The sequence below is a fragment of the Apis mellifera genome, linkage group LG1, assembly GCF_003254395.2.
Source record: "Apis mellifera strain DH4 linkage group LG1, Amel_HAv3.1, whole genome shotgun sequence".
NCBI classification, from domain to species: Eukaryota; Metazoa; Arthropoda; class Insecta; order Hymenoptera; family Apidae; genus Apis; species Apis mellifera.
Window position 1 is genome coordinate 8,277,470 of NC_037638.1, and position 26,662 is coordinate 8,304,131.

Sequence of the window (26,662 nt, forward strand, 5' to 3'; positions counted from 1 at the left end):
AATAACGAGTCGAATGTGACACTATTCACCTTGAAACGATTTTCACCCTCTCGATCGAGGAGATTAATTTTTCAATTTTATCTTTATTTCGACATTGAACATACATAAAATTCTTTGACACCTTTGAACAGAAATATCTCTGTACGATATAAAAATCGTCACATTTATATACTATTCCTTTTTCCTTCGTATCAAGTATATAAAATTATTAATAAAAAAACGTAGGATATAATTTCTCTTCGAATCGAAAATATATCAAACCCTTTTATTTTATCTAGGAAAAAAAGAATCAAACCAAATCTCTCTTCCAAATCTCTCTCCTCAACGTCTTCAAATATGAATTCACGATAAATCATATTCCATCGTCAACGAGCAGATTCAAACTCGACGATCCCTCATCTCCAAGCGGGGAAGAAATATTTGCGACGTAACGCGAAATCGACGCCGTGTGTTTCAGGAGAAACCTCGAGGTGGTTGTGAAACTCGCAAGGCGAGCGGATTGTTTCGGATGCTGCCGGCAGCGGGGAACAGCGCACACAGCCACGGCACGGTCACGAGGAAAACCTCGAAATTTATTAACTTGTAAGGTACGTTCTTGCATGCGCAACACCAGCCACCCATGGCTTCGATAAAACCTTACTTTCGTTACTTTCTCAGTTGCCCCCCTTTTTCCGTTGCCGCTCCCGAGCGGAGCCGTTTATTCGTCGCGCCCGCGCGATAAAACTCGTCCGGTATACGCCTCCCATCGGTTTCTCGCGAGGGGGGCAACCCTTTTCATTTGAACTGCGGCTGACTGCTGCCGCTCGTGAAGAAATAATGCTGGGAGGAAAAAAGAAAAGAAAAGAAAAGAAAAGAAAAGAAAAGAAAAGAAAAGAAAAGAAAAGAAAAGGAGGAATACACGCTCTTCTCCCTCCACCCCCTTTTAACGATCGCTCTTAACCTTTTCGCGTCGACGAAATTTGCGACCATGGTGTATAAATAAAAAGAACTTTAGCAATGATGCGTGCCTTTCTTCTGCCTGATTTTTTTTTTTTTTTGTTCCTCTCGTAAAATCTTGGAAGTTAAATATTGATACGGATTGTAAGTTAATAACGAAAACGATCGAGTATTTTTGTTTTCTTTTCTTTTCTTCGGATGAAGAAGTATATATTTTACAAAGACGTTATCGTATGAAATTAGTTTTATTTTGTTAGAATGGTTACGTTCAAATTGGAATTACGAAGTACGTTTATGGTGGAGCTTGTGATTTAAATTGGGCAAAAATTGTTGCGTTTAGATTAATATATTTACGACGATTCTTTTCGATTCTAGAGATTAAAATAAGCACAAAAACTGAGTGTACGAAATATACCTCGGTTGAGATTTATTTGTGTATTTATTTAAATTTGTCTTGGACGAAATGTGGTGTGATGGTGACGGAGATAGAATTTCACTCTGTTGCTTATAATTTAATAAATAAGCGTTAGCCAACAATTTTTTCTTGTTCCTTTTAGCTTCTCTCTAGAAATATTCTCTTCAATCGAGATAATCAGTCTATGATTAAAAAAAAAAAAAAAGAAAAAGAATTTCATTCGTTTCTTTAATAATTTCTCTGTATTAAAAGTTTATTCGTTTGTTCTTTGATGTACAGTCGAACACATTTCTTATAACAATTAATTTATGCGAAATTTGTCGACCAATGTTGTTTACAAGCCTTGTGTAGCAAAACGACTTGAAAATATATTCCTTGCAAGTATGCCTGAACTCCGTCACTCATAAATCTCTCCTGTTATTCGTGAATGATGTTACCACGTTTTCACCACGTCGTACCAAGCTGTTTCAAAAACGAATGTTTTAAAACACTTACGTAATTCCATTTAAATCATAACCATTCAACGATTACACGGTTAAAAAGTTGAATAACTATTCGAAAATCCGATTTAACTCGACCAAATTCTGAAAACTTACACTTCGTTCATTGATTCTATAAAAATAAATTTTTAAGCATAAAGAGTTCAGCCATTTTGCGAAATTAACGACGAGTCTAATTATCATCAATAGTATATATTTTTTAATAATGAAGTTCGTGACACGATCTATTTCCACCAATAATAGTTTTTCGAACTAAAAATTCATAAAAGAACGCATCGTTTCTGAAATCCATGATGTTTTTAAACGAAGAACGCTAGAAATAAACAAAGATTTCTCCCAAGAATCAATCTAAATACATAATAAAGATGATGGAGATGAATACCACTTACATCATAAATAATCTCGATCGATTTTTATCATAATGCAATCCAACGTTCTCGAATCGCTCGTCCTCGTGCAACGCCACCCAGCGATGGCGTCTATTTTCCGCGATTCCGCGAGCTTCTCCACTGTCTATGGTCAACTATAAAGGCCATCTGTTCGCATTTAGAGTCCCCTTTATACAGGCGATGACGTCATTACAAGCACAGATAAACGAAGACCAACACCCACTCGCGATTCGCTGTCGTCGCCTCACCTTTTCCTCCACTAAAGTCGCCTATTCCCCTCGATCCAGTCACCCCTCTCCCGCATCTCTCCATCCGTCAAATTTCGTTTTAGAGTCGCCGTGCGACGCTCCTCCTATACGAGGCCGGCCGTTTAACGACCGTTCCCCTAATCTTCTCGCGAATCGGTTTTTCGAGGAATCATTCACTGGGGCTGGATGGAGGTGCTTTTGGCACGGATAACGCGGCTGGATTTATTGTCATTCGTAAATCAATGGTTACGCCAGTTTCCGCCGCCTTCCTAACCAACCGTTTCCAGCGCTTTCGACCACGTGATTCCTCGACCTGATCGCGCCTTCCATCAATCTGTGTCGCTATTATTGAACTGTTTTTTCTTCTTCTTCTTCTTCTTTTTTTTTTCTCGATGCGACTTTTAACCAATTTCAAAAATTTTCCTCTCGATTTACGTAGCGTAGCAGCATCTTTCCAAACGATTTGGTTATACAAGATAATTTGTTGACGTCCTTTCCTTGTTTTTGCTTGACGTTCGAACACGCCATATCAATTTTCACCATCTTTCTTAACTCGTTGGCGAATAGTTTTATTTTAATTCGAGACCAACTTGTGTATACATATATATATATGTATATAGTTTTATTTTCAAACTTGAGCGAATTTTTATTTGATCGAATTTAAACAAAGAAAATACGTCGATTTCATCATAAATATATTCGAGAGTGAAACTATTCAGATTTTTCATTTATAGTAAATATCATTGGATAAAATAACGCGTCTCCTCACTACGAACATCAATAATATCGAAACGGCTAAATAACGAACTGTGCGATCACACGAAATGATCCGTACGAAGCCTGAAAATTAGTCGGTCCACCGTGAGCGCCCCTCGGCGGCGTTCCAGCGAGTTTCGCGTTGGCCCGCAGCCAGGCGTCCCGACGCTTGCCGAGAGGGTGGACCGAGTCCGGCCGAAGACGGCGTCCCGGCGTCGAGCGTCCGTCAGTGCGTGTGTGACATGGCTGCGAGGCGCTACGGCGACCTAGACGCCCTCCACCTCGCGATGTGAGCACACCCGCAAAACGTCCTCGAACGATCGCTCAACGATCCCACGATTTTTTTTTTTTTTTTCTTTTTTTACACGTTTCCTTGCCTCATCGAGCATATATATATATATATGTATATATATATGTTTACTTATATATGTATATATATATATATATATACATCGTGATCGAAAGCAAGTGCGACGACCTTCGCGAGGAATAATCGAAGGAAGAGCTCTCGCGTACAAGGAACTTGGAAAATTTCGACGGATGTTTGGGAATAAAATCGACGGGAAATCGAAGAAGGGGGCTCGATACGTTTGCGCGATTGTTGAATTCGTGAATTCTGTTTACGAAGGTTCGAGGATTGTCTGGGGGTTGAGAGTGAGAAGAGAGTTTCAAGTGACGAAAGTGTTGCAACATTTTCCAAGACCGTAAGTCGAGTCGATATTCTGTCTGTCCCCGTTGGTTGAGAGGTAAAGTGGCGTGCAATTCGAATAATTTCGATGGTGAATTGGAACGAGATGTCGGGGACGGGAAGAAGGAATATTTCAGGCGAAGCGGAGGATAACGAGTGATCGGATCGCGGAGAAATAAGAGGAAGGATCCTCGATCTGCGTCTCGCGGAAACGAAAGCGAACGTACCATTCCCGCAGCGAGACGATGTTGCATTCCCTTGTAAAGAAGAAGTCGTCGAGGGCGTTCATCCCCGGCGTTGTACATAAATGCTCACGCAACGTGGACCACAAGTACACTCCTGTCCGATAGACCTTCGTAGAGTTAAGAACTGTATAGAATGTTTAATTAGATTACGATTTTTAAACCGAGGCTTCCAAGAGTACGATATATATAAACATATATATATAAAAAAGTGTGAATTGGTGAATTTTGAAGAGACGAGAAACTGTTCATCTGTTACTCTGTGTTCGATGTTTCTAACGACGAAAAAGTGCGAATCGATGACTTTCGAACGTTCATTCATTACTCGCGAAATAATAATCGGTTAATGCCCATCAGAGAGGATTAAAAATATTTCGTTTCGTTTATTGCTATTTGTCAAGACGGAACAGTGGGAACGAGTATGAGTTTTGGAAAGAAGTATCACGAGATATAAATTCATTCATCCATTTACTTCTTCTTCTTCTTACGACGAAACAAAAGTGCGAAACTCATTCGTATTTAAAGAAATAACGATTCCATCGATCTTGCTCATCTGAAATCTGCGCACGTATTCTCACTATCATCCACGACAACATCTCTCCACGAACGGAACCACGCATCTGCGACGGCGACAAACATGTCACTGGCCGTATCCGTAAATATTAGCAAGTTGTTTGCAAGATGATCGACGTTATCCAAAATTTTCGCTGGTCACCAAGTCGGGCCAATGATCGAAGTGACCGGGGCGTGTAATCCGCTGGAGGCGCTTGTCAAGATCGTTTCGGTTGTCGTGGCTTGACAACCGCCTGGACAAGTTATGCCGGGCCAAAAGTGACGGGAGCAAAAGTTTGGAGAGAGGCCGATGCGTTTGTCGACGAAACGGTGGCTTCCACTTCGCTCCAGTGAACGAGAGGAAGACAACGACGAAGAAGAAGAGGAAGAAGAAGAAGAAGAAGAAGAAGAAGAAGAAGAAGAAGAGGAGGAGGAGGAGGAGGAAGTATAAAAATCAGAAGGAGAAGAAGAAAGGGGGGGGTGGGCGTGCTTCGAGAGGAGCTCGTCGTCCGACCTGATCTCTCGTCGTTTGCACGCGTGCAGCTCCCTGTGGTGTGCACGTGCGTGGCTGCGTGCGTGTGTATAGTGCAGGAACCGACGATGGAATATCGGTGAGGTCACGAGGTCACCGCAGAATGCCTGAGCCGAGGGCGAAGCGCTGTAAACACTGTGACGGTACGCCACCACTTGGCCACGACAGCCCGTGTGCAGCTTTCTCCATCGCAAGCACGAGGAACACTTGCCCCCGTTTCTACTAACTCGAAACCTATTTTTACTAACGTATTAATAAATATTGATAATAAATATTTTTTTTTTCTTTTTTTTTTACCACATCTCCCTTTAATATCGCGCTTATTAACCTTAACTCCTCTTACCCCTCCCTTCTGTTCTGATTTTGCCTGTGTCGGAGATCCTGTGTTGGAGAGATGTTTGGTATTTGATGTTTGCGCCTCTCTTTTTCTTCCTTTCTCTGTCTCTCTCTTTCGCGTGTGTTGTGACGATACTGTTAATGATAGATCGGTTTGTATACACGTAACTAGGGTGTAACACCGTTTTTGCATGACGTTGGTTTCTTCTGTTTGTTTCTCTTGGGGGATAGGGCTTTAAAGAGGAGCGTGTTTCACGGTGGGGAGCTTCGTGGCTTGGCTGACGCGGGTAGGTCGGTGAATCGTAACACGGACGATGTCAACACCCTCGCTCTCCTCTCTCTCTCTCTCTCTAACTGTTTCTCTACGCACTTTTTTAATTCCGTTATCGCCTAAGATTAAAAGAAAAGAGAAAAAAAGAGAGAGAGAGAGAAAATGAGTAACACTAAAAAAAGTTAAAACATACGTTTGCGGGTATCTTAAACTCGTATAACGTAATGTATATTGTAAATAAGGAACGTACGTTTCCCCTTGTTTCAACAGCCAGGTTCGTCTAATAAAACGTATCTCATCGAAAGCCGTTTCACCAGTTGAAAAAGAGAGAACCGCGAAAGTATCATTAAATTGCTTGTTTCTCGGACTGTGAGGCAGGCCGTTTGAGAAAAGCCAGATGGCGCGTGGTCGTAAAGCGGATGAAAAGTCGAATTTCCGGCCGAAAAATCGTTCTTAATTAGGAACGGGTGAGGAGGCAATTTTATCTGTGGGTCATTTATTCCGCGTCTCTGGGGCCGGACACTTGGACCAGGCTTGAGGCAGACCAAGGCGAACGCGCATAGCGCATTCCAATCGGATGGCAACCACGTCCAACTACATTCTCCTCCGCCTCACCCCCTCACCCCTCGCCTCCCCTCCTCATTCTCACCGCCTCTCACCGCTCCTCACCGCCAGTATTTTTATCCTCGGTTATTCACCCTCTTATCTGCGAATAGAGGCGCCCCTTATCCACCTGGATTCATGCCTTCTTTTCTGCTGCTCTCTCTCCTGTTTCTCTTATCCTTTCCTTATACACATATGACCCTACGTAGTAACGCAAACGAGAAGTTTCTCTTTCTCGAACGTTATTTCTTCCTTTCTTTCTTTCTTTCTTTTTTTTTTTTCTTTTAAATTTCTCGCTTGATCGATTTTTTTCGTCGTGATCGATGACGCAAGATGTTTATCCTTTTTTTCCTAAAACAGAACGTAAGAAAATAACGGTTTCTTAGATTGAAAATGACTCGTATTCGATGCGTTTTGTCTATCTGGATTGATAATTAATAATTATTTGTTTTTTTGTTGTTATTCGAAAACGATATTATCAACATGATTAACGATTTTTCCAAACATCAATCCTCGTTTAACTTTTTCCAAAAAATGGAGAATCAGGGATGGTTTTTTTTTCTTACATGGGAGAATGGGGATAGAATTCGCGAGGATAGAAGCGCGTGTTTGCAGGATCGAAGCGTGTAGTGTCAAGAGGTGTTACCGGATGGATGCCCGTTTATTTGAATTTCTTCTTTCTCGATCGATCGTCTATGCAAACATCGAGGCGGTCAGGGATGGTAACGATCACTTCGGCCTACATTTTTTTTTTTTCCTCTACCGATTTTGCCCCCGATCGTTTCGCTGCCGTATCTCTTTTTGTTTTTTCGAAACGTCAAAGCGCCCGATTCGTCCAGATGGCTGCGATTAAAAAAAGGATCTTTTTCTCTCTCTCTCTCTCCCTCTCTTTTTAGCGAGCACGGTTACGTTTCCGCTAAACCGGCACCGTCTGCATCCAGAATTCTTAAACAAAATTTATAAATACGCGGATAAGTCGGGCTCCGCGTTTCTTTTCCGCACGGTGTGCGCTAGGTCTACGTCTTGTAAACACACGTTTTCACGGACGCGCGCTTGCAAGCGCTCTCTCGTATCGAAGCCGGTGGCGAAACGAAGTGAAAAGGGATGTGTTATGAGATCCGAGCTTTAACGGATCCAAATGCCAAGGTCCTGCGTTGGAATTTACCGCGCCAGAAGCCTATAAGATCCGATGAGTGTATTATAAAAAAAAAAAAAAAAAAGAAAAAAATAAAGATTGACTAGATATTTTCGAAGAGATTTATTTTTTTTTTTTATTATTATCTTTGCGAAACGTGTACGTATGCAAAGATATAACATGATTTTTTTCGTATATTTCTTTTTTTTTTTTCAGAATTTAATTCTTATCTAATGATTATCTAATTCTATATCTCGGGCAGAGATTTGTATTATCGAATTCATAAGTTAAACACTTTGTACTATTCGTTATTTCCTTATTTAAGAAAAAAAAGAACTTGTGATTAAATTTTAAATTTCTTTCTACCTTCTATTAACTATCGAGGCATCAGAATTCTTTTTACTAGAGAATTATCGCGTTTGAGTACTATCGACAAATCGAAAGATAGCCTTTCAAGAGGGAGGCTAGATTCATTACAGCTCGTCCAACAAATTCTTATAAAGCATTACAAGGCTAATTACGGGTACGTGGATTCGAAATCGAGTCGATAATAGGGTATTACTTCGAAAGACTTGGAATGGGAAATAATTGTGAAACGACAGCGAAATGATGTGATATATGATACGGGAGACGAGTCGATGATTACCAGGAATCCATTTCTTCGTCTTGTTAACGAACGTCCGCCCCTTTTAATTACTTTCTTCATTAATCAGCGACCTGGTCCCTTGGATAGAGGTCATTAACTTTCCAAGGGAAGCAAGCGCCCTGTCATAAGTTAATTGACCGTCTCGTAGAATCTCTTCTTCGAGAGCCAATCTTTTCACTCCCTCGTTGTCGGACAGTTTGTTTTACCTTTTCAGGAAATAATCCCTTTTCGCTTTAAATGGAGTTTGAATTATTTAAAGTGATACGTCATATCCGTATATTATTTCAGAAAATACATTGTGTATTTATGTTAAATATAATGGATTATACATTGAGAATAACCATCATTTTCTTATCCTATAATTTCTTTTTTTGAAAATATCGATAGATTTCATATTTCATTATTTTCAAAATTGTTTTCCGTATAATTTTTCTATATCCTGCATGCCTTAAAATTTCATTTTTAAACAAAGTTATTTCGATGAAACGATTCATTTAATCGAATTGAAGAAGAAACGAAAATCTTTTCGACTAATACGTCTTCTAAGATTTACGATCGACGCGATCGACACTCAATATCAATATTTCCACGGATTTGATCGAACTAGAAACGTTGAAACAACGGGCATTAAAAGCGCCATACGCGCCGGATTCCACGGCGATGCATCAACGTTTAATAATAATACGCGATCGGGGGAATCGTATGGAGGCAACCGATGTTATATCATTGCCACCAGAGATTTAACGTACATTGTTTATTATCGAAATTCGAAATACACAATAAACGTTGCTTTTCACGTTCCCGCTGGCCACTGAGAAATATTATCAAAGTTTTAAACCTTCGATCGAATGATCATCTCTATTCCCAATCTTTTTCTCCTTTTTTTTTTCTTTCTTTTTTTTTTTTTACGAGATCATGCTTGTTCTTCAAAGAGGAAAGTTTATCGAGGGACAGTGAAATATCGTGCCGTTCTGGCCGTACACCGTCTTTATTTCCGCGCCTTTTTATTCCTCCATTACGTAAGCTTTGAATTATTTCGATCTTTATTTTCTTTTTTTCTCTCTCTCTTTTTCTCTTTCTCTCTCCTTCGGTTTCTCTCACGTTGCTTTTGTGATATTTCGTGAAGGCCACGGAATCGTTATAAAATATCGCGTGGGCGGGCTGGACAAATGTTCGATCATGCGACACGAGAATGCCTCGAACGACATCTAGCGTCTATAAATTTCCATCTAAAAGTGTCCACCTTGCCAATGCGCCCGGTCTTGCAAAAATTTTTTTTGATTTACGTTCCACCAGACTGTTCTTCGCGTTAATCAAAAAAAAAAAAAAAAAAAAAAAAAAGAAAAAAAGAAAAAGAAAGAAAGAAAGAAAAAAGGAAAAAGAAAAGAGAAAAAAAAGGAGAGGAAAAAAAGAAAAGGAAAGAAAAACCCGATACGAGGACACTTAGCTTGGGCGAATAGATTAAAACGATCGATCGGGATTGGTTCGTCATGGTGATTTTTCAGCGAGACCAATGGGAAAACCGGACTGGCAGGTGTTTTGATTTATGGTGACGGGTTTCCAGCAACGAGCGGCCCTCGCGTTGCGACAGTTTAATCTCTGTTGAGTGTCGAACGTGGTCGAAACACGTATCTAAAACTGTGAAATTTGGTTTATTCGGCGTGAAATGTCGCTTTTATGCTTTTAAATCGGCGATTGCCGATGATGGCGTAACGAACGTTATGCGAGAGTGGAATTACGCGCGTATTTCTGCAGGAATCGAATTAACGTTTTCTCGAATTAGTAGTATTAAAAATGAGCCGTAGATTCGCGAATGACGATCGTAAACTCGGAATCCAACATCTGCTGATGGATAAATTTAAATCTGACTGATTCGAAGAGAGTCATTCAGGTCGATCAGGACAATGGGATTGAAAAACCGGTGATTTTATCCATCCAAAACTAGAAGATAGACTTTTTAACTGGTTTTAAAAGTCCAGATCGTTTCAATAGGAAAATGATACGGAATCGTTAAATTAGATATTAACTTCAATCGATCTTACATTTTCCAAATCCCTTTGAAATTTCACGCACGACACGACCTTTTACTATGTTCTTTTTTTTTTCTTTTTTCTCGAACTTAACTCCAATATTCCTTTGACCTTTTATACTCCATTTCGACTTAAAATTATTACGAACGAAAATAGATCAAACAATATTTTTAACATCAAATCGATTTTACATCGAATTTTCCGAACCCCTTTGAAATTCTATTTACGATACCACCTTTGCCTATGTTCCTACTTCAAAACTCGGCCACTTCCGAATCCCTTTTACCTTCCACACCCCATTAAAATTATCACAGAGCCGATACAGTAGATCAATTACTGTATCAAACGATATTTTTTTTTTTAATACCTTTGACGCCCTCTCCTCCAAACTCGTCCATTTTCCTTTGACAATCTATTTTCCTTCAAACTAACTATACAAACCAAACACTCTATTCTCTTTCCCCGCAATCTCAATTCAATTACAATAATTCCACTTTAAGAAACTCGGATCTCGAACTTCTCCAAACCCCTTGCGGAATTCTATATACGGCACGACCTTCACAGGAGGCTGGCTGGACGCGGATTTGGCAGGGCGATGGTCTACTAAGGTACGCCTAGTTCGATTATTTATCGGAACGGTATGCGGCGATGCGTGGGCAGCGATCGCTCGGCGTTCTCGGTTGCTTTTCATTCGTTGGCCGGCCTCCAAACGGCGACACCCTCACACTTTTTGCTCGAGCGTGTACGCCGCTCGTATTCGTGTAACATGCCGGTTCCGTTCCGTTCGTGTGATGCACCACTGACACGCGCCTCCCCGTCCACCACGTCTCCCTGCGTGTTGTTACGTCGCCGGCCGATTACGTGCGAACTTTTCGCCTCTCCTCCTCTCCTCTCCTCCTCCTCTCCCCACGGATTGGCTTCATCAACCCTTCTGTGCCCGTTCAGCCTCGCCACTTTTATCCTTTCACTAGCGCCAGCAGCGCGTAAGACACGAGAGGTTTATTATTGGAGAGGTGTCGGCCGGCATTAAATTCGACGGGGACCGCGACCGCTAATTTATGGATCGTGCTATTGTGTAAAGGCCGTCGAGGGTTGTTTAACCCGAGGAATTCGGGCTTGTTTACGAGATGCATTATCGCGCGGATGTTTGGAATAATTGTTTCTCGCCGGTGTGAACGATTTGGGGAAGAATCGGAGATATCGTGAGCTAGGAATTTTTTTTTTTTTTTTTAATAAAGCAAAGTAAAAATCTGATTGTCGAAGTTTCAATCATTATTATTTAAGAGCTTGAAATTTCGTGGCTTCCCATCGGAAGATTTTCAAAAGGTCCAATTTGTATCGTTGTTGCTTGGCATAAGTATTCGTTGATTTATAAACTACAAAGTTATGATTTTATTATTAAAAGAGAATCATTAGAGAAATGAAAAAGTTGAGTAAAAAATCATCAAGGTGTAAAGGTAAATGATCAAAGATCGTTATTATTGAACTTTGAAAAAAAAGAAAAGGAACAATAAGTTGAGAATAAGCGGTTATTAATAATAATAAGAATTAATCTCGAAACTCGTGGCTCTTCTGTTCTACAAGAGACAAATCCTCGACGATGGACAGTCGAGTATTCTTGGACTTGAATATCACGCCGAGGAAGTATAATCGTGAAACAAAGTGCACTACTGTATTAATAGATATCCTTTAAAAATAGCCACGTGATACATTAGCTGCGGTTAGTAAAGCGCTCGAATCTTTTCTAGGATTTATCATTCTTTCAATGATGGAAATATGGCACCTTTTTATTATTCATTTTTTTTTCTGCGTGCTTTCTTTCTCGTTCTGAAAAGATGTAAAAATTTGTTCATCAATGGCAACGTGTCTCCATCATGGAAAATCGATCAGAAAAAGAAATAGAATATGCCTTAAGTTAATCAAACTTCCCCTTCAATATCCTTTTCCATTCTCGTATCAAAGTTTGTTTAAATCATTCCACGAATACGAAGTTTGAAAAAAAAATATTCCGTTCAAATAATTGTACCTCCAACTTCCAATTCTTTCTGATTACCTCTACGAATCTACGAATGAAATGAAATTTTAATTTGCGTATCGATTCTCCTTCCAAGAATGAAAGAACAAAAGAACGACGCTTGGAATCAATCCTCGCTGCAAATGTGTCCTCGCAATATCTTTTCAAGATTCGAGCCACCGGCTTTCGACACCCAGGGCTTAATTCCCGCCACCGCCACCGCCTTACGTAAGAAAAACATCGCGTCCTCCGCAAAAATAACCGAGCAAAAAGTTAAACGGTGTTTCGACGACGTCGGTGGCAAATAAGCGGGATCACCGATCTTTCTCACAACACAATCCGCCCATAAATTGATCCGCCCCTTCGATCAAGCCATCCTCGCGGAAGACAGTGCTCGAAGCGCTCCAACACTCTCGAGCAAGGAGGAAGTGAGTCGTTGACGACGGGGACAGGTGGTGTGGCGGCGGCCGAGAGGCCGAGCGCGACGATGGCGCGCCTTTTATCGATCGAGATCCAAGATAATCTCGCCATCTTTCCCTCCTTTCTTTCTTTTTTCTTTCTTTTTTTTTTTCTTTTTTTTTTTCGATTCTTTTCTTTCTTCGCGTGTAACCACCGCCCGTGGCCACAGGCGACCTGATCTCCTGTTGCTCTTGGCAGCCGTACGCATGGTTTACGCGGTAACAGCTGTGCTCGCACGCACTTTACTCGCGCAAAACATCGCTAATGGACCGAGAACCTCGAGCGTACGCGTAAATATAGTGAAATCTTTCTCTCTCTTTCACTTTCTTTTCGTCTCTCGGGCCGGTCTGATTCCATTTTTACCGTGTAAAAGTTTTCGTGTCATCGTGAGTTCAATTTGGTGACACTTCTCAAGAAACTTTCTTCGTTTAATCTTGTTGTTCTTTATTGTTAAGTCGTTTTCGTTGAGTTGTTGTGCGGATTTGAAGAAGAAGGGAAGGATCTTGAGAAATCTTTTTGAGATGAATGATGGAAAATGGTTGAAGTGATTCGTTTCGAGCGTTGTTTGTTTGATCGAAATTTTGCGTTATTCGGGTCAGTAGGGTCTTAGGAGCTTTGATGTTTGGACTTTATGGAGAGGAGAATGAATTGGAACTATAATAGAGAGAAACGTATGTGTTTCCATTAGACCGTGTACTAAGTAACTATTCACGGTTGTATATTTCAATTTCGAATTGATTATTTTTATTTTTGAAACAATACAATATCCTTCGTTGATTTTAGCTTTAATAAAATATTTGTTAAAGAATAACCTCAAAATATCAGAATTTTTCAAACGACAAGAGTCTAACTTTTCTTCTTCCCTCTTTCTTCCATCCATCATTAAATCCCTTCATCAAAGATTTATTTTTGACGTTCCAAGTCTTAAAAATAATCTCGAAGAATATCATCTGACAATTTTCATTATAAATAAATATTATGCAATACTGATTCCTTCTTTTTTGTTGAAGATGAATCGAGTATATGCTTTAAAAGACCCAGATCACTGAAAAGGTTTGATTGAATTGAATAAAATAAATCATTTCATTGTTATCGTCATCGAAATTTCGAGTAACCACTGATAATCATTGCAAACTGTAAGCGTATAGGTTAGGTACGCGCGCGCGTGGATACGAGATGTGTGCCGAAGCTAAACATTCCGCGGAGCGTTCACCCTGGCATTGCTGTAAAAATAAACGGATCGCCAACGGTGCATATCCACCTCGTCCTCGAAGACTTCGTTTCATTTACGATACCAGTGAACCGAACCCAACGTTCGCTTCTCTTCCTGCATCCACCTTCTTGGAGACCTTGCACCTGGTCTCCTTCTTAAGATAAAGATAAAGAAGAATCTCAATCTGAAGAAGTCGGAATTGAATTCATCATTAAAATTCCTTTCTCTCGCTCATATATTCTTCCTTTATTTTACTTTTCCTTCTCCTCTTCTCTCATCCCCTTCTTCCTCTCTTCTTCTTCTTCTTTTTTCTCGAAAGAGAGAGAGAGAGTGAAAAAATTGCGAAGGTCGAGTTGTAAAGAAGAAAATAGTAATTTCGTCGGGAACAATATTGTTACGAGGTATTTTAGAAAGGCTTCTGAAAAAACAGTTTCTTCTTCCATCGTGTTTTATGGTTCCTTGACCTTGATGCGCAATAGACCTCCAACCGCCTCGGAACAAATCTTGCTGTCGGTCGTAAAAAGTGATTTAAAAATGCAGCAGTAAACAGTGGCGAGGAATAGTGTGATATAAATGCGACCTACTAATCTAGGCAGCTCGGACTTTAAGATCGAAATAAACATTGCTTCCCATCCGCCTTCCTCGCGTATCCATGGTTTTTCGCGAGATAAATACGATAACAATACGATTGATTTTATCCCCCTTTTTTTCTTCTTCTTCTTCTTCTTCTTCGCGATATCACGTCCCAATCGTGCCGCGACCTTCCTCCGTGTCTCCTGTCGAGGAGGAGATCGGCCTCATCTTCCGCGAAAACGACGTACGAAAGAATATGCAGGCCGGGACGATGCCAAGTGAGTCAGTGAGTTGGACGGTTCACGAAATTAGATCGCGCGGATTATACAGCGCGGCCGGCTGTTCGCGTTGCTGGATCGCTGTAACCGGCATTGATTCATCGGCCCCATCGTGTGCGCGCAGATGTTTGCCGCTGTACAATGAACTGTAGGCAATTTAACGTGCCGCGTAAATCACAAAGTTCCGCGAGAAACTTCTTCTTCTTCTTCTTCTTGTCCGAGTTTCGCATTCTAACTCGAATCTTGACGACTAGCAACGCGCGTGTATCGATCTGTGTATATATATATATTCGGCCGTTTCGAAACCTCGACGAGAAATTTGTCGGCGTATATCTCATTCCAAATTCAAATCCCTCGCGTCAACTTAAATCGAATTTCTGTAAATCCTCGCACGATACCGTAATATGATAAATATAATGATCTAAATAAAATCTAGCCGTTTTTTTTTCTTTTAAACGAAGACAATGAATCTTTTGTTGGATTCAGTGGCTGGATATCGGCACAACGAATCGCGCGTTTCACCTTTCATAGGATATATTTAGAACGGAGGAGGAGAAATTGCAGTTTTGTCGCCTTTTTGGAGTAGATGCGCAGCAATAGCGTGCGGTGTAATTCGCGTGGACCAAAGGGATCGTGGTAATTCAGCCGGAGGGCGGAAGATCGGGTGACACAACATGCGCTTAATAACAGAGATTAGAGAGACGGGGACTGGAACAAGAGGCAGTAGCAAATGAAAAACGAGGATCGGACAAGATATGACGACGCCTGGCACAGACTTGGCTAGGTGTCTAGGAAGCGACTATTCTCCACCGTTGTAGCCCTTAATGAGCCCAACACGAGACCAGCCCAACCTCTTTAACTCCGTTCCTTCTGTCAACCGCTTCTGTCCGCTTCGCGGCCTCGCCGTCTTCTCTGCCTCTTTCCTCCTCGTCTTCTCGGTCGTCTTCTTCCTCCTCCTTCTCTCCTTCTTCTCTCTACCTCTCCACCCTCATCTTCGGCCGGAGCATGACCTGGATGGTACCCAAACGAAATACCATTCTCGTCGCTTCCTTTTTCGCGCGCCATTTTGGAGAACCGGGCGTCGCGTTGCTCCAATTCGCTCGGCCGCCACCATCACCATGCTTATTCGGGTAAACAGCTTTGTGCCTGTCACCAGGAATTAATGAACCACGATCATCGCCGATTTCCTAAATCTCTCTCGATTCTTGCTCTTCTTTTTTTTTTTCTCCCCCAACCCTCTTCAGTTGTTTCGTAGAGGAGTAAGTGGAGAAATTGATATTATATGAAAGTTTGTAAAGATATTCGTATTCGCAAAAATTTTGTTATATAGATTGTAATTGGAAAAAAAAATATTAAGTATCCCCCTCGAAATAATAGAAACAACCGCGTAATCCTTTATATTCGAGAGTGAAGTTTCGAATGAAACAAGAATTAACAGTTTGTAAATGTCTCGACACTTGTAACTGGATATTAAACGATGACGGTGAACGATTGTTGTCGATTCGAATTGTTTTTCTTGGACGTGAAGAGAGAAGTTCGTCGGGCATGTCGCGATAAATAATAAGCGAACGGAATCGATTGAAACTTCAACTCGAATCGAACTTGTTTACTCTGGTCAGGGATTGGCTAGAGTTTTCGTCACGATACTACATTCGAGAGGTAATTGGTGTCGTTGATAAGAGTAATCGTCAACCAGGAGATACCTGAATGCCAATGTTGCTCGAATCTCGAAACTTGCCTTTATTCATTATCCACTTCCTGTTAGTCGCTTTTGTACGACCGCTGATAGATAGAATTGGCTGGCTTCCGGACATATTGTCGATCGTTTTGTCCCCACCCCTCCCCTCCCTCGAGAAACGTTTCTGGCCAATTTGGTCGTTAAACACGCGTTTATTTATATTTAAACGAGAAACACGTCGCCACTTCCAAAATTATTTGTAGCCCGTTTGTCAGGGATATCCTATCGCGAAGGATCGAAGAAATATCTGTATTTAGAATTTAGAATCGACTGCACGATAGATTCGATTCTCAGATGCATCGAATCGAATAATGATGAAAATTATATAAGTTGTACGCATTCGTTCATTCATCGATTTTAATGACGATAAGAAGAATGACAGTTGGAATGAAAGCTCAATCAAACATCGCGTAGAGATAAACAAGTTTATCAAATCGAAACGTTTCACGAGTTCTTGAGAAAATTGGAAGCAATTCGCGAGGTCGGAATATTATTACGGCGATGACAGCCGTTCTGCGATTCGTCCCAGTTGAAATGCTCGCTTTAACGACTCTATAACTTCTTTATGTATCGAATCGAGCCACTTGGAACAACGCTTAGCTATCGAACGATTTTATATGCCATACTTACTTTCCACCATTTTATTTGCTTTTCAATTACCTTCAACTCTGCTTTATCGATATTAAATTAAATTCGATTGTATTTCTATAATTTGTGAAGAAGGAAGGTTAATATTATGTTATAACATTAAAGATTGATTTACAGTAGAAACTAGCTCAATCATTTCTATGTTCTTGAAATTATATTGTTGATATGTCAAGATTTCTTTTTTATTCACGATTTTCTTAGATATCCATAAATAATTGAAAATATTTTCGATACTATACGTCGTATAAGTTTAAGTTATGTGATAGAATGAAATTTGATGTAGGCAAGAATATTTAAACATCATGCTAAAATATGGGTTAAGTTTAAAATAGATTCAGACTAAATTTGGATGGAAATCGGAGATGGCCTGCTATATTATTCTAAATAATTACGAAAGAAAGGAAAAAAGATTTAATAAAATATAGACGTGAATTTACAAAATTTGAAAGTATTTTAAGGGGAGGGAAATATCGAAGAATGTCAATAAATAAGGAAATCTACGATGAACTGGAACGAAATCGGAACTGGCTATTTCTACCCATTAGAAGAACGTAAATTGTCGCGTCGCAGAACGGCCCGTTTCAACATTGATATTTACGTTTGGTCTCCGCTAACTGGTTCGCCGGATTTATCCGCAACCTTGGAAATAACGGTCGCGATTTGTCTCGCTGGTAATATGTATTTGAACCCATTAAAAGCTTGAATACGTCAGGAGGGGAGTCGTAGTTGGCTCCTTGCAACTTTGTTATCATGGCACGATGCAAATTTCGAAAATTCTACGATTAAATTTGATGCTGTATTATGTAAAAAACAATTTTTGTCGCCAAATTTTATATATAGATCAATTTGAAGGGAAATTCATGGTCCAATCGAAGGAGAGATTACAATAGAATATTAATTAATGCGAATTTTGGCTATTCGCACGATCGATTGTTTCAACGCGAGATAAATAACAATTTATTAGCGTATTTAATAGAAAAAAAACGCGAGAAAAAACTGAAAATTTTGTCGTCAAAACCTATCCAGAAAATAGAAAAAATCATGCCGTTGAAATCGCTTTTTGGATCATCCCGATATCTCGATCCGTTGCCGAGATATACGGGTTCGAAGTTTCCATAGCGGTTAACATAGCGCGGGAATTATGAATGAAACCATGACCTACATTTTTTCCTGGAAACGCGTACTACGTTTTTCTAGGAATCGCGTCTGCCGCTTGTCTGGAGTTTGGGGTAGGTCAGCGAGACGAGGTGCGAGCGAGAGGTCCGAATAACCGAAAAGGACGGAAATAGTAAACGATTAAAAATTACCTTTTCCTTTACACGATGATATCTCGGTAACCGGAAATCGTATCGAGATAAATAAAAAAGCATTTTAAAGGGGAAGGATCCGCGCTTCTAATGGTCTTTGATTCGTTGAACGGAAGTAATTAACTTCCGAGTTATAGCGTTTCAAAGTTTTCCTAATTTTAATAGAATTTAATCGGGTTTAAAGTATACGATTAAAAATTACCTTTTCTTTTGAAGATGATATCTCGGGAATCGGAAGTCGTATCGGGATGAACGAAAAAGCGTTTTAAAGGGTAAGATTCCACGCTTCCAACGATCTTTCATCCATTGACCAGGCATCATTATCTTCGGAGTTATAGCGGATCAAAGTTTTTCTAATTTTAATAGGATTTAATCGAGCTTCGAATGACCACACCCTGTAACGAAATTAGGTGAGGATCGGCGAATTGATAATTCGTTGTCTCGCCAGTGTGGACAGAAATAAACGGTAGCATACGCGGTTAGTGGACGAAAATACGAGAATTTGGTATCATTTGTCACGCGAACGTAACGCGCCCACTAGACATAATTATGAACCTCGAACGATCACGATTTCGCGGGCAATTTATAGTATAGACGCGCCTGTAAATGTCAGCTAACGTTCCTCTTGACGAACGTTCCGCGAAACACGAGTCGCAACACTTCCACAGCTGGTCACGATACGCCATCGTAAAACTGTTCGTCACCGTCGTCCCCATTTTTACGATATACATACCCGGATGTTTCTCTTTTCCTCCTCCTCCTCCTCCTCCTCCCCCTCCCCTCTCTTTCTCTTTCTGCTCTCTCACACCTGCCACACCAAACAAAATTGCGAATATTCGGTGTTCGACGGCTTTCACGAATGTTATCTCTAATTGATATCGGACGAGAGATGAGAACGGTTCGTTAGTGTCACAATTGGACGTGTTTTTACCAAGATGGAGGCCAGTTTGAGGCCACCTACGAGTGTGTCTGTCTCGGTCGAGATCACGTGAAAAACGGTAAATTGTTTCGGTGTGGTAACTCGACCAATATAAAGTCTCGTGATTAATGCACGGTTTCTTATTCAATTTCACGCGTAGACGGCTCATTATTAATCAGCGAAGAAATGTAAACTGTGTCCTGCGCTGAGTAACCGTTTCTGGATTGGTTCTCAGTCTGGTCTTGTCGAATCTCGCCTCTTATACAGGAAATTTCGTTCGTTATTAAAATTACGAACGATGACAACTTAATGCCCCGAATTTGTCAAAATTTTTCTGGCCCGGGTTCCTTGTTATCTCGTTATTATCTCTCATTTCGCGTGGATCGATCGATGAAAGTTCTCTCGATGCGAGTTCATGTTTAGAAGAGTTTGATGATGATGATGATTTACAATCGTTGGCTATTTGTTAAATGGCGCTTCGTTTTTTCAATGAATTTTAGAACCGAATTATTGGGCACAGGAAGAAGAGACGTAAATAAAATAGAATATGTCATCTTAAGTTTTAGATCATTCCTTAATGAATTGGCATTGGTTGAACTACATTAAAATATCCGTGCCAGAATCGGACCAAGAGATCTAATAACCTGTCAAAATCATTATACTCAAACTGATTTTTCTATTTCTTCATCCATTCCTTTCATTCTTTGTTCCTCGTTTATACAAATATCATGGAAGAATTCATTTCTTACAATTGTCACAAATATTCACGTATAAAAATTTGTACATTCGAAAAATATAAAGAAGCATAATTCGTTCATAGAAAAAAATTGTTGTCGAGATATCGACAAAATTTCAAAGAAAAACTCCAATCTTACCCGATATTTTTATCGTCTCCCCCTCAAACATACATAAACGCGATAAACGAAACGCGATGCAGGCCGCCCGCGCTGAATTCTATCCTAGGAAGTATTTCGAGCTGCCTTCTTTCCTTACACTCGGCCTTGCAACAGCATCCAAAATTCTCGAGCGATTACGCGTGGATCGCGGAGCAACCAATAAACGACGCTCCCTGTCCTAGAATAGAATTAATTCATCGTTTCTGCCATGGCATTATAGGGGCGCGGTGTTAGTAGTTGGCAGCCACGATAAACACACTCGTGCCGCGAACGTCACACACGATTTTCGTGTAATTTCGCGAGGGAGACGCGACCGTTCGACATTTCACCCACGCGACCCCCTCCCCCTTGTTCGCCCAAGAATCGGTTTTCGCGCCCAAAATGCTGTGCACGAGACGCGCGATACCGTGATCGATCGACCGCCCAGATATTTTCGACACGCCGTGTATTCGCCCACGATTCGTCGGGGATCATTGGGATCGGGACAAGTTCAAGAGCGAGGACGATTCGATTTTTCGTCCATTCGAAATATTCTCGAGGTAAATTTTTACTTTTCTCCTTTCTTTTTTTCTTTTTCTTTTTCTTTCCTTTTCTTTCTTTCTTTTTATTTTTAATATATTGGAACGTGGCTAGACGATTGTTCGAGTTAATTTCCTCTTCGGATGATATTCCATAAGAATGTAATTAGCGTCCGTTGTAATAAATATATTGTTTTAGAAGTAAGAAAAAATACAAGATTGCTTGGAAAAAATTAATTCAATATCTCCTCTACCTTTCACGTTTCAAACTCAAATGTTTTTAAGTTCGCGATAATTTTCAATTCGAGAAGTAATAATGCTTTCGTGTATAAACGTATATCAGAATTCTCCACGATATTTCAATATTTCAAAGTGTCATAATGCAAAAGAGAAAAAAAAAAACGTCGAACGAAGCTACGATTACGGAAACCATCGTTTCAATTCAATTCTCGCCTTGGAAAGTTTCATTCGCGATAAACCGCCACGATATAAATCTTATCGTCGACTCGATTTCGAACCGCGCCCAAACAATATAATACGCTTGATACTTCCTCGTTTAATCTATCTCCTCCTTAAAATCACTCTATAATAACGATCCCTCGCGTGTGAGATAAATTCGTTTCTTTTATCGCTGCTCGGTAAGAAGAAACGCAAGTTATGGATTAATAATAGTTAAAAAAAGAAAAAGAGAAAAAAAAAATACACGTTTATTCGCGTCTCGTCGGTTGGAAATTTTCATAAGACATCATCCAGGAGCCCTCGAAAATCTGCGGCTAGACCCGGCCTGTCCTTGCATTACGGATATTTCGGTCCGTAGTATTAGACGGTATAAAGGCAGAACGGTTCCCCTCTTTGCCATTCCCGGCATGGCCAGACGTTGGCAAACGCTATGTAAAGCGTTCCACCGAATCTTTCTGCCCCTTTTTTGCCTTTAAACGTCGCCTGTTACCACCTCTCTTTCGTCACTTTCGTCGCCTTCCTTCGTTCAAAATTCACCTTCTGAAATTTCTCTCCAACGAATCGAATCGGTCTTCTTTTTTTTCTTTTTTTTTTTTTTTTTCAAATGAAATCGAAATTAATGTCGGGATGTGTGGAATCGAATTTCGTTTCGTGCTTTAATGGACACGAGAAACGTTGCGTAAAGCAAATTGCACAAACTCGTTATTATTGTATCCTGCGTGCTATACAGCAGGGAATTATACATTGAAATTCGATTATTAACCAAGAAAAATCTCTGTATTTTCTACGATTAAACAACAGAAAATATAAACTTGTAATATATTCGTGTACAAAATATTCGAAGAATGGGATATTCTGCAGGGATTTTGCGATATTTATTCAAAAATATATGTAACGTTTAATCTATATAATAATTAAGAAATATTCAAGTTTAATTTGTACAAGTAGAGATGATTCACTCAAACATTCAGTGATACTTGTTTGATCTTCCTCTTTGAAAAGAGTTCACGTTCTACGTAAATCGGATAGAAAGCGTAAAGGAGGATTAGAGATTTGAAAGATCCATGTCGTAGATCAAGGAGAGACCCATCTAGACGGGAAACATCGACTTTATATTAAATTTATCTTTCTTGTGAATAACAAGTTGTTTATGTGGCTCTTCAAACGATATATATATATATATATATATCATTACATATAATTTTTGACGCGAGACCTTCGAAGTATATTTGAGATACAGATCACTGATTTTGAAGAATCTCGAGGAATCGGATTAGAATAAATTATTAAATCGCTTGGAAAAAATATATAATATATGTAATTCGTTTCTTGTCATAAGTGAAATAAATGAACTTTACAATTTCTCAAAAGAATTTGAATTAAATAAAAAAAAATTATAATAAACTGGAATATACTTTTTTGACCACGTCCACTAAAATTGTCCACTACGGAAAAGCCACAAGTGAAATATCATCGTAAAATTCAAAACGGATATTAGAGAATTCTTTCTCTCATACAGGAAGGAAAAAAAAAAATTATTTCTCCGCAGTAGTACAAAATTCAGGAGGAATTTCGGCCATTACCTCGGCGTTATCGTTTCTCCTCTTGCAATATTTCTCTTACGTATATCAGTCCTCGATAACAATCAATTTGCAAAATCGCGAGTGACGCACTTGCCGGTTGCCGTTATCAAGCGTGTGCATTATTTACGATGACCATTTCCCTGCGAAGGAATTCCGTTAAGCGTTCGATATCGATGGCTGCGCGTGTCGTTAGTGCGCCTATTGCGTGGTTATACAGCGATCATTTCGCCCGGATTTTTTTTCTCAAAAGGTGCAAACTCGCGCCGAGCTCGAGTTCACCACCTAAACCTGTTTCCAGGCCGCCCAGTTAAGACGTTAAGATTCGTTTCTTCTTGTCGTGGAGATACTCGATCGATGCGTATTCCGTTCCGAATATTAAATTATACGTACATTGCAATCCAGCTGTGAATTATGTTGTTGAGATCGAATCGAATTTGAAGTAGAACTTTTGAAAAGAAACTATAGTTGATTTTTTTGTTCCGATTTTTTGAATGTAAAAGAGTCTCCGGCAAATTTCAATTTAGATACGCGAAACTGAGGACTTTATTCCTTTAAATCTTGATTCAATGAATTCAATTTGATGCATACTTTTGTGTTTATTCGATAAGCAAGTCGTCCTGTCTTTTATTCCATAAAATGAAAATAAAAAACATTCTGAGAAATGAGTTCAGCTTTATTTTCTTAAATGGCATCATATACTTTTTAATGCACAATCTATTTATTCTCTATAAAAATGCACAGCATCATTTATACCAAAAAACTTTACTTAAACAATTTGTTTAAGAGTTATTTAATTAAATTTATTTATCATCGAAAGTATAAATCTCTTGCTATATACGACATAATATTTTTTTTACACAGAATACTAAAATACATCTACTGGAGTATTAAAAAATGTATACTTCCATTTAAAGGAACAATATTTATTTCTGTAAACCTTTTACGCTTCTAAATATTAAAAAATTGATAACACCAGAACATGTCCCATTTGAAACCGTTTAACTTTTATTTGAAACATTTTTTAATATTCTGAATAATAAACGAGATATTAAAAAAAAAGTATAAACGTCGAAATTTCGGCGACCGAAGGAAAATTTTTGGCCAAAAACTCGATTTTGTATTAGGAGAACATGATATGACAGGAGGTCGACCTCCTACAAATTTTTAATTTTTGCTATATCTTTTAAACTATTGGTTTTTCGCTATAAGTGGGTTAATACTTTTTTATAGGAAATTTTATGCTCTATCGATTGGCGCTATAAAAAATACATGTTATCAGTAAAAAAAACAAAGTTGTGCTAAAAAAGCTCCTTATTCGTCAACCTACTAAAAAACTGAGAGCGTCATAATATAGCCCTTTCGAAACCAATCAACTTTTATTTGAAACATTATTTAATATTCTGAATAATAAGCGAGATATTAAAAAAAAAGTATAAACGTCGAAATTTCGGCGACCGAAGGAAAATTTTTGGCCAAAAACTCGATTTTGTATTAGGAGAACATGATATGACAGGAGGTCCACCTCCTAAAATTTCTAATTTTTGCTATATCTTTTAAACTAATGGTTTTTCGCTATAAGTGAGTTAATACTTTTTTATAGCAAATTTTATGCTCCATCGATTGGTGCTTTAAAAAATACATGCTATCAGTAAAGAAAATAAAGTTGTGCTTGAAAAGCTCTTTATTGGTCAACCGAGTAAAAAAATGAGAACGTCAGAATATAATCCTTTCGAAACCATTCAATCTTTATTTGAAACATTTTTTAATATTCTGAATAATAAACGAGATATTTAACAAAAATTATTAATGTCGAAATTTCCACGATTGAAGAAAAATATTTGTCCAAAAATTCCACTTTGTATTTGGAGAGCATGATACGACAGGAGATGGATCGAAAAATTTTTCCAAGAAGTGACGTTAAATTCTCGGAATCGCTGAAGTTCTTGGAATTTTAGAATTTCAGTCAAATTCTTGCAACTTTCCGACGGAGCCATACTTTCGGTATAAAAATTCGACTTTGTATTAAAACATAACTTAAAAGAGTTTGTACATATTTATCATATAACTTGTCATCCCTGTGTTTATTTTTTTATCAGTTTTCTTAATGTTGTCACTTTCTAAGGAGTTTAAAACATTTGTCTACACAATATCACATAAATTTGAATACCTACACTTCTATAATTACATTCTATCATGAGAACTACCACTTTCTTTGTGTTTTTTATATCATTTTTTTAATTTATTAAAAATTGAAAGATTCTATTTCTCTTAATTGGAATTTCTCTGTTTTTTATGACATATTAAATAATTTTTATATAGTATGTCCGAACAATATTATCTGATAAATCGCGCTTGTGAATGGACATATTAAAAAATGTTTCAAATAAAAGTTGATTGGTTTCGAAAGGGCTATATTATGACGCTCTCAGTTTTTTAGTAGGTTGACCAATAAGGAGCTTTTTTAGCACAACTTTGTTTTTTTTACTGATAACATGTATTTTTTAAAGCGCCAATCGATAGAGCATAAAATTTGCTATAAAAAAGTATTAACCCACTTATAGCGAAAAACCAATAGTTTAAAAGATATAGCAAAAATTAAAAATTTGTAGGAGGTCGACCTCCTGTCATATCATGTTCTCCTAATACGAAATCGAGTTTTTGGCCAAAAATTTTCCTTCGGTCGCCGAAATTTCGACGTTTATACTTTTTTTTTAATATCTCACTTATTATTCAGAATATTAAAAAATGTTTCAAATAAAAGTTGATTGGTTTCGAAAGGGCTATATTATGACGCTCTCAGTTTTTTAGTAGGTTGACCAATAAGGAGCTTTTTTAGCACAACTTTGTTTTTTTTACTGATAACATGTATTTTTTAAAGCGCCAATCGATAGAGCATAAAATTTGCTATAAAAAAGTATTAACCCACTTATAGCGAAAAACCAATAGTTTAAAAGATATAGCAAAAATTAAAAATTTGTAGGAGGTTGACCTCCTGTCATATCATGTTCTCCTAATACAAAATCGAGTTTTTGGCCAAAAATTTTCCTTCGGTCGCCGAAATTTCGACGTTTATACTTTTTTTTTAATATCTCGCTTATTATTCAGAATATTAAAAAATGTATCAAATAAAAGTTGATTGGTTTCGAAAGGGCTATATTATGACGCTCTCAGTTTTTTAGTAGGTTGACCAATAAGGAGCTTTTTTAGCACAACTTTGTTTTTTTTACTGATAACATGTATTTTTTAAAGCGCCAATCGATAGAGCATAAAATTTGCTATAAAAAAGTATTAACCCACTTATAGCGAAAAACCAATAGTTTAAAAGATATAGCAAAAATTAAAAATTTGTAGGAGGTCGACCTCCTGTCATATCATGTTCTCCTAATACAAAATCGAGTTTTTGGCCAAAAATTTTCCTTCGGTCGCCGAAATTTCGACGTTTATACTTTTTTTTTAATATCTCGCTTATTATTCAGAATATTAAAAAATGTTTCAAATAAAAGTTGATTGGTTTCGAAAGGGCTATATTATGACGCTCTCAGTTTTTTAGTAGGTTGACCAATAAGGAGCTTTTTTAGCACAACTTTGTTTTTTTTACTGATAACATGTATTTTTTAAAGCGCCAATCGATAGAGCATAAAATTTGCTATAAAAAAGTATTAACCCACTTATAGCGAAAAACCAATAGTTTAAAAGATATAGCAAAAATTAAAAATTTGTAGGAGGTCGACCTCCTGTCATATCATGTTCTCCTAATACGAAATCGAGTTTTTGGCCA

The 26,662-nt window shown here is 38.6% G+C and overlaps 1 protein-coding gene across 5 annotated transcripts in view; it reads left to right on the top strand.

Moving 5' to 3' along the window:
• Nucleotides 1-26,662, top strand: part of LOC408602 (MKL/myocardin-like protein 2) — a 285,759-nt gene that overhangs the window by 30,217 nt on the left and 228,880 nt on the right. Inside the window, exon 2 of one of the 5 annotated variants that reach the window (XM_026444045.1) lies at nt 458-587. The exons of 1 other annotated variant lie outside the window; for it this stretch is intronic. Coding sequence is in view for 3 of the 4 variants with exons in the window: in XM_026444016.1 (XP_026299801.1) it covers nt 5,362-5,401 (40 nt within the window). In the remaining variant the exon portion in view is untranslated. Of the gene's footprint in view, nt 1-457; nt 588-3,453; nt 5,402-26,662 lie in introns of those variants that run through there. 3 more of the 5 variants (XM_026444016.1, XM_026444029.1, XM_026444019.1) reach the window with 3 other exon arrangements.